The sequence below is a fragment of the Convolutriloba macropyga genome, chromosome 1 (genome assembly GCF_964194025.1).
Source record: "Convolutriloba macropyga chromosome 1, txConMacr16.3, whole genome shotgun sequence".
Classification (NCBI taxonomy): domain Eukaryota; kingdom Metazoa; phylum Xenacoelomorpha; order Acoela; family Convolutidae; genus Convolutriloba; species Convolutriloba macropyga.
Genome location: NC_134468.1, coordinates 78,867,173 through 78,886,084, shown reverse-complemented (window position 1 = coordinate 78,886,084; position 18,912 = coordinate 78,867,173). Strand labels below are relative to the sequence as shown.

General features: G+C 40.2%; 2 protein-coding genes across 2 annotated transcripts in view; one reads left to right on the top strand and one right to left on the bottom strand.

Moving 5' to 3' along the window:
* The window catches only part of LOC142342950 (uncharacterized), an 18,664-nt gene extending 3,829 nt beyond the window's left edge, over window positions 1-14,835 (top strand). The window contains exons 3-4 of the mRNA XM_075394630.1: window positions 3,549-3,799; window positions 4,254-14,835. Coding sequence (XP_075250745.1) covers window positions 3,549-3,799; window positions 4,254-14,773 — 10,771 coding nt within the window. The 3' untranslated portion in view covers window positions 14,774-14,835. The remainder of the gene's footprint in view (window positions 1-3,548; window positions 3,800-4,253) is intronic.
* LOC142342955 (transmembrane protein 120A-like) overlaps window positions 1-18,912 on the bottom strand; it is a 241,844-nt gene that overhangs the window by 114,722 nt on the left and 108,210 nt on the right. The window lies entirely within an intron of this gene.

The following is an 18,912-nucleotide window of genomic DNA, read 5'->3' as shown; positions in this document are numbered from 1 at the left end:
TAAATAACCTTAAAAAACGGGCTACAGGTTGTAGAATTATCCTTCGACCTCGAGGAACAGGTCCAAAAAAACCTTTTAAAATGAATTTCGTCCATTTGCGTTTGAAAATAGGTTTGGCAAGAAAAAATGAGAACTGGGGTATACGTTATATGAACTGAGTTGGGAGGCCATAACAGGATAAGACCCAGAAAAAATTGAAATCAAGTTATAATTCAATGCGTTTGTACAGATTTGCGCCAATCAGTATCACAAGCGTAATAATTTTGTGCTAGGAGATTAAAAAATAAGATAGAAAATAAGGAGCACAAACTTGATTTGTTCAGAGTCCGTTATATCACGTGTTCAAATAACTGATAGTTTTCAATAGCTACACTTTTAAGAAAACTAACTTCTAACACATTTTGCTCAACTACCAACATAATTTGGCCCCAAAATATTTTCGTTAACGATCTATACTACCGCAGTATTATCATTTGTTTAAAGCCAACTTGAACAAAGCCCACTAAATCACGTCAAGAAACTCCTAGGGAGTATTGTGTGGCTACTATTCTGAGAAAACTACCACAAAATGAGAATAAGGTCATGACTTGAGTGTACCAAATTACCTCTAGCGTACTATATTAGTAATGATAACACTGTCAATACCATTAACTCTCTCTCTCTCTCTATTAGGAAACTATAGACCATAAATCTGGAACTCGCTAAATTATTGGTAAAAATTTACTGACGTAATAGTAGCATTCGTTTTAATCTCAGGTTATCGAGAGAAATTACAGCTTATAATTCTGTGGTACGGTTGTACCATATTAAGTTCAAATTGTTTCATTTAGGTACCAAATCTGTTTAAGTTTGTCCTTGCCTAATCAAAAGTCAGTGTTCACCTATTTTTAGTTTGCCTCCGACTAATAAGTCAAAATGTCAGTTGTTCACATAACCCACTTTCATCATCCTGTCATTCCCTTAACTTTCATCATTTAATTCATTTGCTTTTATTCTACTCTGTTTTCCAATAAGTAGAATCCTATTGGATTCGAGGAGCTTTTCCACGACAGATAAAACACGGTTGCATTTATAGCTCAATTGCTAAAACAAACTAAAAGTGGTAATCCCACAAATAAGTAAAAGGTCGGATTCGCACCTCGAATCCCACTCTACAAACTCTAAGCGGATTTGTGGCTCAAATACGTATCTCCACAGTCAAGGATATCACAAAGTCGTATCATAGTTTTTGACAAGTTTTTAAGTTAATTACTGTCTATATCATCCCCAGACATTTGAGGATTTTTATCATGTAAGATCTTACAAATTTCTTACAAAATTGTTTTATAAGTACATATAAGATTATGCGTCACCTGACTAAGAATTTGTAAGACAATTTATCAGGTCTTACACGATAAAAATTTTTAATCATTTCTGATGAGATCTTACACAATAAAAGTTCACTTTTGTCAGATCGTCTATGATAAAAATTCCTCCTTATAAGATCTTGCACGATAAAAAAACTGCCGGACAAAAAAAGTTTATTGTGTAAGATTTTTTAAGAATCTTATAAGGTCTTGTAAGATAATCATTCGGAAAGCTATGACTAATATTTTTGATAAGATTTTTATCAGATCTTACACGATTAAACTTTACGTAGGGCAGAATTTTTATCGTTTGTGACCAGATAAGATCTTACACGATAAAGATTCTTGATCAGCATCTTGTCAGATCTCACACAATAAAATTACCAGAATCACTGGGGATACAACATTAGGAAAAACTAGCCTAAACTTTGTATTTGTGGTAATTGAGTACTCACTAATGAACATCTTTTAATTTTTTTAAGGTTACTAATTCAACTTGTGCTAATTCAGTCTTTTTCTTCTCGCTCATTACAATGACTTTATGCGTTGAGGCAGGACTCATATTGAATCCTGTTTGACATAAACAATTCAATTCATGTCTACTTCTAAATATCTTAAAAGTCGTTTGTATATTTGAAATAAAACTCGAGGTTGAAATCTCAATTTGTCTATGTGGTCTCGAGAAAATACCCAGTAGCTTAAGTATATCTATAGCACACACCAGTATTACAAGTTCTTTTCAAAACAATTTTCGCTTGTTTTGTAATAAATGCTAAATAGGGGACTAATTTACTAATATTGCTACTGAAAATTATATCAACATTATTTATTTTTCTTCAAATATTAGAATCGAAATGACGCATATGTCAGTTTTGCTTAAAGAATTCATACAAGTTCTTATATACATAATCAAAAGTTGATATCTATTAAATTTTGAGTTTTCAGTCTTGCAGGTTGCTTGTTCTAAGCGAGCTTCGGTGACTCTGTGAAACTCATTTGGAAATCGGGCTCACCATCTCGAGTAAGAAAGCCTTTCTCGATAAAGTCCAGATACTCTCAGCGGATTCATGCTCACACAACCTACGCTTAAAATTTCCTAATTATTACAAGACTCTCATTCTGAAGCAGTCAATAACTCAGAATTAAGAGATTATTGCTGCTTTAAAAACAAAGAAATAAATTGAATTTACAAACACAAATTGTATGCCATTATCATTACGATGCAGAGGTATACCCCAAAATTTCCGCCTCAATAAAATTGGCTCGAAAATTAGATACGTACAATGAACGAAATTAGGAGACATCCTTTGTATCTTAGTTTTTGCAAAAAGAGTTCCGCCAATTTTGCGATATAAAAGAACATTCGGAACGAAAAGTAGGTCACAAGTCTTGTAGCACGTTTCCGCTCAATTTAGGTATCTATTACTCGCTCGCATTTTTAGCACGCAATAAGCACTTTAATAAAGATTTAATTGAAGCTTTCAAAGCTTTAAAGTCCTTTAAATACATGCAATCACAAACACTGATTTTTTTCCGAAAAATCCCTCGCACATCAAAGGCTTTGTATATCAATGTGGGACTGGCCGATTTTAATAATTAGTAATAAATTGTACTAATAAGTAGTAATAAGTAGTAAAAAAGTACTATAATTAGTAAATTAATAGTAATAAGGTACTATTAGTAGTAATATGTTAGGCTCAATTAAATGAGAAGTAACTAAGCTAGGCTTAAATGCAGATTATATGCGAAATCGAGCTACATTGCGTGCGAAAAAGCGATACATAAATGGAGCAGATGCGTGATACAAGCCGTGCGGAAGATAGGTTATATAGTTTGTACTTGTATTTCGCGGCTAAAATTAGGACACTTTTGTGAACACGGGATACGATATTCCCTTCCATTTTGCCGGTTTCTGCTAAAGTGGCTATTTTCCGCAATATTGTTCCACTTTCAATGTATTAACATAGTAAAAACGAACACGAGATACACGCATCGGGCATATCTGCCCGTGACGATTTGGGTATACCTCTGCATCGTAATGATCCGAAACCGAGGGATTTTCTTTACAGTTAATATGAAGTTGAGATAATTTCATTGCTCCAGCCACTTTTTTATTGGATAACGCTCTAATTATACTGCCACAAATCAGCTGAAAAATATAACAGTAAAACGGTTGATCACTTTGAGATAATTCTGTTTCAGAAACGAAGAGGACCGAATAGCGTATATCAAATTGCCCCACCCAATCAAAACTAATAAAACAATGACGCCATGTTTTCTCTTCCCTGATTGGTCAGATGCTGTTGACTACTCTGAGAACGTGGTGGAAATTTACGGCACAGGGGTGGAGGACTATGGTGACACTCTAACCTCTGACACTCTTCTCTATGTCAAATCACATGCAGTGAAGTTGAATGGATGGTGTGGTAGCGATGAGCCATACGTTTGCACAGGCATCTTTTTTTATTTTACCAGCTTCTCACATCATGATCTCAGCCCATTTCAGCGCATTTTCAGCGCATAATTTTGTCTAAATGGGCGCTGCATGCGTTAAAATTTGATACTCCAGAAAACCTCCTTTAATATGCCTAAAATCGGCTAGACATGTAATATTTGCATTCTTTTCATAAAATTTCCGCAGCTTTCACAGAATTTTTCAATATTTTTTCTATTTTTAATTGTCATTTTATTAATCCAGTAGTAAAGTATTGATTTTGTGAAAGTCAGCGCTTTCGTCATTTTTAGCACAATAATAAAATTTAACTCGATAGAATGAAAACACGACATTATTCAGCACAGAAAACATACCAATAATTTGCATACTTTGAAAAACAGGCTGGGTTTTTTAAACGAAGTAAGATGGCGGGGGATGACATTAGTAAAAAACTGAATCAAATGCTTTTACAGCTGCAATGGGAGTTGATAACCTCCCTGGCGCTGGAACTTGCTCAGGGGACAAAGGTGGTCCAGTCATATCGTACGTGAACAGATACAGCAATGAGAGATGCCTATATGCTGTTATTAAAACTTTTCTGAGCCAATGCAACGGCGATATGGACATTTCAATCCGCTTACAAAATCAAAACATGAGCGAGATTACAAAAACAACAATTTGGGATGGCACTTTTACAAGAACTAGCGTCTCAAAACCTGATATAACTGAAACATTGACACACATCACAGCACCGGAATCAATGAACAGTACCACGGAGTCAAAAGCTACCAAATTCAGCAGTCCCGAAAGTTCACCCACTTCGCCAGATGAGAAAGATACAGCCGACTTTACCTTCACTTCAACACTAACAGCTTCTGAAACAAGTACAAGGCCCCATCCTTCACGTGAAACAAATACAGCAACAAAAATATCGGTGACTAATGTAAAAACATCGGAAAATTCCAATTACTTGGGCAGCACCCATCCTACTATAGAAAGTATTTCAATTTCTTCATCCACTGAGAGTGAAACCGATAAACAGCCCTCTGAAACAACCAGCCAAACAATTAATAGCGAACTGACACATTCACAAAAGACAACTGATTCAACTACCAGAAAAACAAATGGGAGTTCGACCCCTCACCATACCACATCGGATCTAACGACAATATATTCAGCAAGTGGTGTCAGCAGTTCGGAGTCAACGGGACAGACAACTAATCAGCAGCCGACAGAAACAACTACCAGAAAAACAAATTGGAATTCGACCCCTCACCATAACACATCGGATCTAACGTCAATATATTCAGCAAGTAGTGTTAGCAGTTCGGAGTCAACGGGACAGACTACTAATCAGCAGCCGACAGAAACAACTACCAGAAAAACAAAATTGAGTTCGGCTCCTAACAATACCACATCGGATCTAACGTCGATATATTCAGCAAGTGCTGTTAGCAGTTCGAAGTCAACGGGACAGACAACTAATCAGCAGCCGACAGAAACAACTACCAGAAAAACAAATGGGAGTTTGACTCCTCAACATAATACATCGGATCTAGCGTCAAAATATTCAACAAGTGGTTTTAGCAGTTCGAAGTCAACGGGACAGACAACTAATCAGCAGCAGACAGAAACAACTACCAGAAAAACAAATGGGAGTTCAACCCCTCACCATACCACATCGGATCTAACGTCAAAATATTCAGCAAGTGGTTTTAGCAGTTCGGAGTCAATGGGACAGACAACAAACCAGCAGCCGACAGAAACAACTACCAGAAAAACAATTGGGAGTTCGACTCCTCACTATACCACATCGGATCTAGCGTCAATATATTCAGCAAGTGGTGTTAGCAGTTTGGAGTCAACAGGACAGACAACTAATCAGCAGCCGACAGAAACAACTACCAGAAAAACAAATGGGAGTTCAACCCCTCACCATACCACATCGGATCTAACGTCAAAATATTCAGCAAGTGGTTTTAGCAGTTCGGAGTCAACGGGACAGACAACTAATCAGCAGCCGACAGAAACAACTACCAGAAAAACAAATGGGAGTTCAACCCCTCACCATACCACATCGGATCTAACGTCAAAATATTCAGCAAGTGGTTTTAGCAGTTCGGAGTCAATGGGACAGACAACTAATCAGCAGCCGACAGAAACAACTACCAGGAAAACAAATGGGAGTTCAACCCCTCACCATACCACATCGGATCTAACGTCAAAATATTCAGCAAGTGGTTTTAGCAGTTTGGAGTCAACAGGACAGACAACTAATCAGCAGCCGACAGAAACAACTACCACAAAGACAAATGGGAGTTTGACTCCTCAACATACTACATCGGATCTAGCGTCAAAATATTCAGCAAGTGGTCTTAGCAGTTCGGAGTCAACGGGACAGACAACTAATCAGCAGCCGACAGAAACAACTACCAGAAAAACAATTGGGAGTTCGACTCCTCACCATACCACATTGGATCTAGCGTCAATATATTCAGCAAGTGGTGTTAGCAGTTTGGAGTCAACAGGACAGACAACTAATCAGCAGCCGACAGAAACAACTACCACAAAAACAAATGGGAGTTTGACTCCTCAACATAATACATCGGATCTTGCGTCAAAATATTCAACAAGTGGTTTTAGCAGTTCGGAGTCAACGGGACAGACAACTAATCAGCAGCAGACAGAAACAACTACCAGAACAGAAAATTGGAGTTCAACCCCTCACCATACCACATCGGATCTCACGTCAACATATTCAGCAAGTGGTTTTAGCAGATCGGAGTCAATGGGACAGACAACTAATCAGCAGCCAACGGAAACAACTACCACAAAAACAAATCGGAGTTCGCCTCCTCACTATACTACATCGGACCTAGCGTCAAAATATTCCACAAGTGGTTTTAGCAGTTCGGTGCCAACGGGACAGACAACTAATCAGCAGCCGACAGAAACAACTAACAGAAAAGAAAATGGGAGTTCAACCCCTCACCATACCACATCGGATCTAGCGTCAAAATATTCAACAAGTGGTTTAAGCAGTTCGGAGTCAATGGGACAGACAACTAATCAGCAACCAACGGAAACAACTACCACAAAAACAAATCGGAGTTCGCCGCCTCACTATACTACAGCGGATCTAGCGTCAAAATATTCAACAATTGGTTTTAGCAGTTCGGAGTCAACGGGACAGACAACTAATCAGCAGCCGACAGAAACAACTAACAGGAATGAAAATGAGAGTTCGACCCCTCACCGTACCACATCGGATCTAACGTCAATATATTCAGCAAGTGTTGTTAGCAGCTCGGAGTCAACGGGACAGACAACTAATCATCAGCCGACAGAAACAACTACCAGAAACACAAATGGGAGTTCAACTCCTCGCCATACCACATCGGATCAAGCCTCAATATATTCAGCAAGCAGTGTTAGCAGTTCGGAGTCAACGGGACAGACAACTAATCAGCAGCCGACAGAAACAACTAGCAGAAAAGCAAATTTGATTTCAACCCCTCACCATACCACACCCGATCTAACGTCATTATATTCAGCAAGTGGCGTTAGCAGTTCGGAGACAACGGAACACACAACTAATCAGCAGCCGACAGAAAAAACTAACAGGAAGGAAAATGGGAGTTCGACCCCTCACCATACCACATCGGATCTAACGTCAATATATTCAGCAAGTGTTGTTAGCAGCTCGGAGTCAACGGGACAGACAACTAATCATCAGCCGACAGAAACAACTACCAGAAACACAAATAAGAGTTCGACTCCTCGCCATACCACATCGGATCTAGCCTCAATATTTTCAGCAAGCAGTGTTAGCAGTTTGGAGTCAACGGGACAGACAACTAATCAGCAGCCGACAGAAACAACTAGCAGAAAAACAAATTTGAGTTCGACCCCTCACTATACCACATCGGATCTAACGTCAAAATATTCAGCAAGTGGAGTTAGCAGATCGGAGTCAACGGGACAGACAACTAATCAGCAGCCGACAGAAACAACTACCAGAAAAAAAATTGGGAGTTCGACCCCTCACCATACCACATCGGATCTAACGTCAATATATTCAGAAAATGGTGTGAGCAGTTCGGAGTCAACGGGAGAGACAACTAATCAGCAGCCTACAGAAACAACTGCCAGAAAAACAAACGGGAGATCAACCCCTCACCATACCACATCGGATCTAACGTCAATATATTCAGCAAGTGATGTAAGCAGTTCGGAGTCAACGGCACAGACAACTAATCAGCAGCCGACAGAAACATTTAGCAGAAAAACAAATGTGAGTTCGACACCTCACCATACCACATCGGATCTAACGTCAATATATTCTGCAAGTGGCGTTAGCAGTTCGGAGACAACGGAACACACAACTAATCAGCAGCCGACAGAAACAACTAACAGGAAGGAAAATGGTAGTTCGACCCCTCACCATACCACATCGGATCTAACGTCAATATATTCAGCAAGTGTTGTTAGCAGCTCGGAGTCAACGGGACAGAAAACTAATCATCAGCCGACAGAAACAACTAGCAGAAAAACAAATTTGAGTTCGACCCCTCACTATACCACATCGGATCTAACGTCAATATATTCAGAAAATGGTGTGAGCAGTTCGGAGTCAACGGGAGAGACAACTAATCAGCAGCCTACAGAAACAACTGCCAGAAAAACAAACGGGAGATCAACCCCTCACCATACCACATCGGATCTAACGTCAATATATTCAGCAAGTGATGTAAGCAGTTCGGAGTCAACGGCACAGACAACTAATCAGCAGCCGACAGAAACATTTAGCAGAAAAACAAATGTGAGTTCGACACCTCACCATACCACATCGGATCTAACGTCAATATATTCAGCTAGTGATGTTAGCAGTTCGGAGTCAACGGCACAGACAACTAATCAGCAGCCGACAGAAACAACTAACAGGAAGGAAAATGGGAGTTCGACCCCTCACCATACCACATCGGATCCAACGTCAATATATTCAGCAAGTGTTGTTAGCAGCTCGGAGTCAACGGGACAGACAACTAATCATCAGCCGACAGAAACAACTACCAGAAACAAAAATAAGAGTTCGACTCCTCGCCATACCACATCGGATCAAGCCTCAATATATTCAGCAAGCAGTGTTAGCAGTTCGGAGTCAACGGGACAGACAACTAATCAGCAGCCGATAGAAACAACTAGCAGAAAAACAAATTTTAGTTCGACCCCTCACTATACCACATCGGATCTAACATCAATATATTCAGCAAGTGGAGTTAGCAGATCGGAGTCAACGGGACAGACAACTAATCAGCAGCCGACAGAAACAACAACCAGAAAAACAATTGGGAGTTCGACCCCTCACCATACCACATCGGATCTAACGTCAATATATTCAGAAAACGGTGTGAGCAGTTCGGAGTCAACGGGAGAGACAACTAATCAGCAGCCTACAGAATTAACTGCCAGAAAAACAAACGGGAGATCAACTCCTCACCATACCACATCGGATCTAATGTCAATATATTCAGCAAGTGATGTTAGCAGTTCGGAGTCAACGGCACAGACAACTAATCAGCAGCCGACAGAAACATTTACCAGAAACACAAATAAGAGTTCGACTCCTCGCCATACCACATCGGATCAAGCCTCAATATATTCAGCAAGCAGTGTTAGCAGTTCGGAGACAACGGGACAGACAACTAATCAGCAGCCGACAGAAACAACTAGCAGAAAAACAAATTTGAGTTCGACCCCTCACTATACCACATCGGATCTAACATCAATATATTCAGCAAGTGGAGTTAGCAGATCGGAGTCAATGGGAGAGACAACTAATCAGCAGCCGACAGAAACAACAACCAGAAAAACGATTGGGAGTTCGACCCCTCACCATACCACATCGGATCTATCGTCAATATATTCAGAAAATGGTGTGAGCAGTTCGGAGTCAACGGGAGAGACAACTAATCAGCAGCCTACAGAATTAACTGCCGGAAAAACAAACGGGAGATCAACTCCTCACCATACCACATCGGATCTAACGTCAATATATTCAGCAAGTGATGTTAGCAGTTCGGAGTCAACGGCACAGACAACTAATAAGCAGCCGACAGAAACATTTAGCAGAAAAACAAATGTGAGTTCGACACCTCACCATACCACATCGGATCTAACGTCAATAAATTCAGCAAGTGATGTTAGCAGTTCGGTGTCAACGGCACAGACAACTAATCAGCAGCCGACAGAAACAACTAGCAGAAAATCAAATGTGAGTTCGACCCCTCACTATACCACATCAGATCTAACGTCAATATATTCAGCAAGTGGTGTTAGCAGTTCGGAGTCAACGGGAGAGACAACTAATCAGCAGCCGACAGAAACAACAACCGGAAAAACAAATGGGAGTTTGACTCCTCACCATACCACATCAGATCTAACGTCATTATTTTCAGCAAGTGGTGTTAGCATTTCGGGGTCAACGGGAGAGACAACTAATCAGAAGCCGACAGAAACAACTATCAGAAAAACAAACGGGAGTTCCACCCCTCACCATACCACATCGGATCTAACATCAATATATTCAGCAAGTGGAGTTAGCAGATCGGAGTCAATGGGAGAGACAACTAATCAGCAGCCGACAGAAACAACAACCAGAAAAACAATTGGGAGTTCGACCCCTCACCATACCACATCGGATCTATCGTCAATATATTCAGAAAATGGTGTGAGCAGTTCGGAGTCAACGGGAGAGACAACTAATCAGCAGCCTACAGAATTAACTGCCGGAAAAACAAACGGGAGATCAACTCCTCACCATACCACATCGGATCTAACGTCAATATATTCAGCAAGTGATGTTAGCAGTTCGGAGTCAACGGCACAGACAACTAATAAGCAGCCGACAGAAACATTTAGCAGAAAAACAAATGTGAGTTCGACACCTCACCATACCACATCGGATCTAACGTCAATATATTCAGCAAGTGATGTTAGCAGTTCGGTGTCAACGGCACAGACAACTAATCAGCAGCCGACAGAAACAACTAGCAGAAAATCAAATGTGAGTTCGACCCCTCACTATACCACATCGGATCTAACATCAATATATTCAGCAAGTGGAGTTAGCAGATCGGAGTCAATGGGAGAGACAACTAATCAGCAGCCGACAAAAACAACAACCAGAAAAACAATTGGGAGTTCGACCCCTCACCATACCACATCGGATCTATCGTCAATATATTCAGAAAATGGTGTGAGCAGTTCGGAGTCAACGGGAGAGACAACTAATCAGCAGCCTACAGAATTAACTGCCGGAAAAACAAACGGGAGATCAACTCCTCACCATACCACATCGGATCTAACGTCAATATATTCAGCAAGTGATGTTAGCAGTTCGGAGTCAACGGCACAGACAACTAATAAGCAGCCGACAGAAACATTTAGCAGAAAAACAAATGTGAGTTCGACACCTCACCATACCACATCGGATCTAACGTCAATATATTCAGCAAGTGATGTTAGCAGTTCGGTGTCAACGGCACAGACAACTAATCAGCAGCCGACAGAAACAACTAGCAGAAAATCAAATGTGAGTTCGACCCCTCACTATACCACATCGGATCTAACATCAATATATTCAGCAAGTGGAGTTAGCAGATCGGAGTCAATGGGAGAGACAACTAATAAGCAGCCGACAGAAACATTTAGCAGAAAAACAAATGTGAGTTCGACACCTCACCATACCACATCGGATCTAACGTCAATATATTCAGCAAGTGATGTTAGCAGTTCGGTGTCAACGGCACAGACAACTAATCAGCAGCCGACAGAAACAACTAGCAGAAAATCAAATGTGAGTTCGACCCCTCACTATACCACATCGGATCTAACATCAATATATTCAGCAAGTGGAGTTAGCAGATCGGAGTCAATGGGAGAGACAACTAATCAGCAGCCGACAAAAACAACAACCAGAAAAACAATTGGGAGTTCGACCCCTCACCATACCACATCGGATCTATCGTCAATATATTCAGAAAATGGTGTGAGCAGTTCGGAGTCAACGGGAGAGACAACTAATCAGCAGCCTACAGAATTAACTGCCGGAAAAACAAACGGGAGATCAACTCCTCACCATACCACATCGGATCTAACGTCAATATATTCAGCAAGTGATGTTAGCAGTTCGGAGTCAACGGCACAGACAACTAATAAGCAGCCGACAGAAACATTTAGCAGAAAAACAAATGTGAGTTCGACACCTCACCATACCACATCGGATCTAACGTCAATATATTCAGCAAGTGATGTTAGCAGTTCGGTGTCAACGGCACAGACAACTAATCAGCAGCCGACAGAAACAACTAGCAGAAAATCAAATGTGAGTTCGACCCCTCACTATACCACATCGGATCTAACATCAATATATTCAGCAAGTGGAGTTAGCAGATCGGAGTCAATGGGAGAGACAACTAATCAGCAGCCGACAAAAACAACAACCAGAAAAACAATTGGGAGTTCGACCCCTCACCATACCACATCGGATCTATCGTCAATATATTCAGAAAATGGTGTGAGCAGTTCGGAGTCAACGGGAGAGACAACTAATCAGCAGCCTACAGAATTAACTGCCGGAAAAACAAACGGGAGATCAACTCCTCACCATACCACATCGGATCTAACGTCAATATATTCAGCAAGTGATGTTAGCAGTTCGGAGTCAACGGCACAGACAACTAATAAGCAGCCGACAGAAACATTTAGCAGAAAAACAAATGTGAGTTCGACACCTCACCATACCACATCGGATCTAACGTCAATATATTCAGCAAGTGATGTTAGCAGTTCGGTGTCAACGGCACAGACAACTAATCAGCAGCCGACAGAAACAACTAGAAGAAAATCAAATGTGAGTTCGACCCCTCACTATACCACATCAGATCTAACGTCAATATATTCAGCAAGTGGTGTTAGCAGTTCGGAGTCAACGGGAGAGACAACTAATCAGCAGCCGACAGAAACAACAACCGGAAAAACAAATGGGAGTTTGACTCCTCACCATACCACATCAGATCTAACGTCATTATTTTCAGCAAGTGGTGTTAGCATTTCGGGGTCAACGGGAGAGACAACTAATCAGAAGCCGACAGAAACAACTATCAGAAAAACAAACGGGAGTTCCACCCCTCACCATACCACATCGGATCTAACGTCATTATATTCAGCAAGCGGTGTTAGTAGTTCGGAGTCAACGGGAGAGACAACTAATCAGCAGCCGACAGAAACAACCAGAAAAACAAATGGGATTTCGACCCCCCATCAAACCACACCGGATCTAACGTCAATATATTCAGCAAGTATTGTTAGCAGCTCGGAGTCAACGGGACAGACAACTAAAAAGCAGCCGACAGAAACAACAACCAGAAAAACAAATGGGAGTTTGACCCCTCACCATACCACATCAGATCTAACGTCATTATTTTCAGCAAGTGGTGTTAGCATTTCGGGGTCAACGGGAGAGACAACTAATCAGCAGCCGACAGAAACAACCAGAAAAACAAATGGGATTTCGACCCCCCATCAAACCACATCGGATCTAACGTCAATATATTCAGCAAGTATTGTTAGCAGCTCGGAGTCAACGGGACAGACAACTAATCATCAGCCGACAGAAACAACTACCAGAAACACAAATGGGAATTCGACTCCTCGCCATACCACATCGGATCTAACCTCATTATATTCAGCAAGCGATCTTAGCAGTTCGGAGTCAACGGGACTGACAACTAATCAGCAGCCGACAGAATCAACTACCAGAAAAACAAACGGAAGTTTGACCCCTCATCATACTACATCGGATCTAACGTCAATCTATTCACCAAGTGGTGATAGCAGTTCGGAGTCAACGGGACAATCAACTAATCAGCAGCCGACAGAAACAACTTCCAGAAAAACAAATGGAATTTCAACCCCTCACCATACCACATCGGATCTAACGTCAATATATTCAGCAAGTGGTGTTAGCAGTTCGGAGTCAACGGGACGGACAACTAATCAGCAGCCGATAGAAACAACTACAATAAAAACAAATGGGAGTTTGACCTCTCATCATACCACATCGGATCTAACGTCAATGTATTCAGCAAGTATTGTTAGCAGTTCGGGGTCAACGGGACAGACAACCAATCAGCAGCCGACAGAAGCAACTACCAGAAAAACAAATCAGAATTCGACCCCTCACCATAGCACATCGGATCTAACGTCAATATATTCAGCAAGTGCTTTTAGCAGTTCGAAGTCAACGAGACAGACAACTAATCAGCAGCCGACAGAAACAACTGCCAGAAAAACAAATGGGAGTTCGACCCCTCGCCATACCACATCGGATCCAACGTCAATATATTCCGCAAGTGTTGTTAGCAGCTCGGAGTCAACGGGACAGAAAACTAATCAGCAGCCGACAGAAACAACTGCCAGAAAAACAAATGGGAGTTCGACCCCTCGCCATACATCGGATCTAACGTCAATATACTCAGCAAGTGGTGTTAGCAGTTCGGAGTCAACAGGACAGACAACTATTCAGCAGCCGACAGAGACAACTACCAGAAAAACAAATGGGAGATCATCCCCTCACCATACCACATCGGATCTAACGTCAATATATTCAGTAGGTGGTGTTAGCAGTACGGAGTCAATGGAACAGATAACGAGTCAGCAGCCGACGGAAACGACTAGCGGAATTAAGACCTCAGGAAAAACTTGGGAACCAAAGTCTTCATCAGTTGATAGTGAAATTACTACAAATACTGATACTAGTTCAAAAGGTCAAAACAGTTTTCAATCATCAACTGAATCTCCGATATACTCTTTACAAACCTCTGAGATGATGACTTCACGAGAACCAAGTCGCAGCATTGCTACTTCTGTGGTCGACAGCACCGAATTGCAGTGGTTGTTGCTTGAACGACCTTTGCAGAAACCAAAATGAGCAGCAACCAGCAAAAAGGTACACCAAGCATCGTAAACAAAACTCATTCACTCTAAAAATTAAGCGTACTAAAATTCCTGTTTTTCTTCTACTTTTAATTATTTGCTGCTGAATCAAGTTGAAAATTCATGCAGTAGATATTTCTGCCCATAACAAGAATTAGGTTTAAAACAAGGAGGCATACTTTAGTTGAAATAAAAATGTAGTGAATTGAAAAATCAAAATAAATCCTTCGCTCCTAATTCCTTATTTTTTAAACTAATTTTTAAACAAAAACAATGATTTTTTGATGTCCAAAAGATAAGAACGAGCCACAAAGTGAAAGAGAAAAGATAATTGCAAAACAATTGTTTTGAAATTTTCCTATTTTAATTTTTGGCTCGGTTTTTAACTTTTCTTTTTTTTTGTTTTCAAAAGCAATGACATTTTGACGTCCAAAAGATAAAAACGAGCCACAAAGTAAATGAGAAAGTAAAATTGCAAAACAACCCAGGTTTAGGTGCGCGACCTTGGACCCCTCTGATCAAATCATTTCCCAGACCTTGCCTCTCTGATCAGAGCATCGTGCAACCCAAAGACCTCTGATCAAACCGCAGTGCAACTCAAGAAGCCGTGCAACCGTAGTACCACCAAAAAGACCTCTGATCAGACCATAAAGTGGCCCAAAACCTTCCGATCAGATTAATGTGCGACCCAAAAATTTTGTGCGACTTTTGTGCGACCCAAAATTTTGTGCGACCGACGCTCCCTCTGATCAGATCATACTTCAAAGTTTGTCCTGTGATCAGACCACTCCCGACTACTTGTTAAAATGAGATGAAATTTGTTTAAATTATTCAATTCAAAACTATAGCATTCAACTTAAACTCATCAAAAACAATGGTAATAAAACTGCGGTCAAAAGCAAATATGGTCAGTTAATGCTCTGAAGTCAGATTTTGAGGCAACTTATGTCCAGATTTTGGTCTCTGATCAGACCTTAGTGCAACCATTGTCCAGACTTTAGTGCGACTTTGCCCTCGGATCAGACCGTAATGTGACCAATGTCTAGACTTTAGTGCAACCTATGATCAGACTCTAGAGCGCATATTATCTCTGGTCAGACCCTTGTGCGACCAGTATCCAGAACATTTCCAAGTTTTTGTCCTCTGAGCAGACAGTAGTGCAACCATTGTCCATGCCATCATGCAACTCAAGCGCTTTCCAGTCCATGTAATTTGGCTCGAACCACGCCAACGATGTGCGACCCAATTGGTGTGATCAGAGCGCTCTAGGGTCGCGCACCTAAAACTGGAAACCAAAGCTGTTCGCTAAGAAAATGAAATTTACTCTACCAGTTTTTCAAAAAAATAATCAGCATTTGGTTGATGGTTCTGAAAACTTAAATTACTCATCCTACGAAAATAAAACTAAATGGTTTTACATTTGACACAATCATGCGCACAGCAACAATCAATTGACAATTTTTGATCGTCGTTTTCTAAGGTGAATTTCAGAGAGCTATTCTTTTGTTCTGTCACATTGTGATTGGTTAAACAGGTCGATCTTTTTGTTTGTCCTCGCTTAAGACGCAGACGGTTTTTGAACGCACACAAGGGGTACGTTGAGGTCAAAAAATACAGGTCGACGATTATTGTTTAACGAACTGCATGAACGAGCACGTACATAAGGTCGCGCAACATTAAGGCTCCAGGTATGTTAGATCGACCACCATTAACGCATATGGTACTTACTGTCGAGCCAAAGTCAGCACCATCGACGCACCCATTCTGGAACATAGACGGGCCACGTTCTGCCATATGCGCGAGCCACCTTCAGACCCACAGACGAACTAGAAACTTTATCATAGGCGGGAGAAAGTCTGCACCGTACATTTTTTAGACATCTTTTAGCAACCAGCTAATAAACCAAAAGTACACAAAACAGAGAACAGGGTCCAATATATCAATCCATTTGACTTTCTAAACCAAATAATATCAGTTCATGAGCTCTCCTACTGTACCAGAGCAAACGATTTTTTTACACGCTATTTAGGTTGAATCACGCTTATAAGATTGTTACACAATTATTACACGCTTATAAGATTGAATCAAGAGTTTACTTGTAAAAGGCAATGGGCCATACATGTCTAAGACGCTTGCTGAACTTGGCCCGGGTTGCCGCTTCGTATTAGTAAGTAACACAGGTGTCATTCCCGTGTTGAGAATTTCGTCTGATTCAAACATAAGAAATGGTCGGTATTCGTCGGTTTTACTTCGACAAAACCAATCAAAGCCCTTACATTTTTTTGTCGTTTTGATCGGTTTTTGTTACTATTTAAAGGTGGGAATCGTTGGTATTCGTCGGTTTCAAAACGGAAGAAGCGTCGGCTTTCTTCGGTTTCGAAATGTAAGAAGAGTTGGTTTTCGTCGGTTTTAAACGTAAGAAACGTCGCTTTTCGTCGGTTTGAATTTGTGCAAAAAGCGCTGCTTTTTGTCGGTTTTAACCCTACGAAGCGTCGGTTTTTGTCGGTTACAAAACTGTAATTAAACAGCAAAGAATTAAAATTTTGTTCTGTTTAATTAACGAAAATTCAATTGTTATCATTGTACTCCAACATTGATATAAAAAAAGAGGACCTACACAACATAAATTGTTGCTTTGTACACTCCTTGTGCGAATGCTAGGAAATTGTTCGATTTCAAGTATTTGTTTATGACGTGTAGGAAATCCTTTAGCATGTCCTACAATTGATAAACAACTGCTTTGTACAATCCTTGTGCGATTGCTAGGAAGCAAAACTTTGTTCTGTTCAATTAGCGAAAATTCGTTTGTAATCTTTGTACTCTAACATTGCTATTAAGAAAAGACGTCCTACACCTTATAAACTATTGCTTTGTACAATCCTTGTGAGTATGCTGGGATGTTGTTTACTCTAGTGCAACATTTAACTCATCTCCTTCATTTTAACTTCTAATTTCAATATCAAGATATGCTTTTTATACTTAATTTATAATAATCATTACTTTACCTGTGTCTCCAATTTTTTTTGCAATTGGTTGACCAAATTGCTTACAAGATTGACCTGGAATTAGTGATTTTGCACATTTTGTTTTCAGCGGTAAATTAGCATGGAAACAAATGAGTAAAAGTCAGAAATCAAATCATGCAGAAGTCAAATTGCGAATCCTTGAATTAATATTGAAGCTTGAGCTTCAATACAGCATTTGGTTGATGGTTCTGAAAACTTAAATTACTCATCATACGAAAATAATACTAAATGGTTTTACATTTGACACAAACATGCGCACAGCAACAATCAATTGACAATTTTTGATCGTCGTTTTCTAAAGTGAATTTCACAGAACTATTCTTTTGTTCTGTCACATTGTGATTGGTTACCCAGGTCGATCTTTTTGTTTGTCCTCGCTTATGACACAGACGGTTATTGAACGCACACAGGGGGTACGTTGAGGTCAAAAAATACATGTCGACGATTATTGTTTAACGAGCACGTACATAAGGTCGCGCAACATTAACGCTCCAGGTACGTTAGATCGACCACCATTAACGCATATGGTACTTTCAAGACGTAAGGTTTGAATATGTAAAAAGCGCTGCTTTTTGTCGGTTTTAAATCTACGAAGCGTCGGTTTTTGTCGGTTACAAAACTTAAATTAAACAGAAGTAAAAGAAGTAAAATTTTGTTCTGTTTAATTAACGAAAATTCAATTTTTATCACTGTACACTAACATTGATATAAAAAAGGATGACCTACACAACATAAATCGTTGCTTTGTACACTCCTTGTGCGAATGCTAGGAAGCAGTGCGATTTCAAGTATTTTTATTGTGATGTTTAGGAAATCTTTTAGCATTTACTACACTTGATAAACAACTGCTTTGTACAATCCTTGTGCGATTGTTAGGAAGCAAAACTTTGCTCTGTTCAATTAGCGAAAATTTGTTTTTTATCTTTGTACTCTAACATTGCTATTAAGAAAAGATGTCCTACACCTTATAAACTATTGCTTTGTACAATCATTGTGCGATTGCTAGGACGTTGTGCACTCTAGTCCAACATTTAACTCATCTCCTTCATTTTAACTGCTAATTTCAATATCAAGTATGCTTTTTTTACTTAATTTTTAATACTCATTA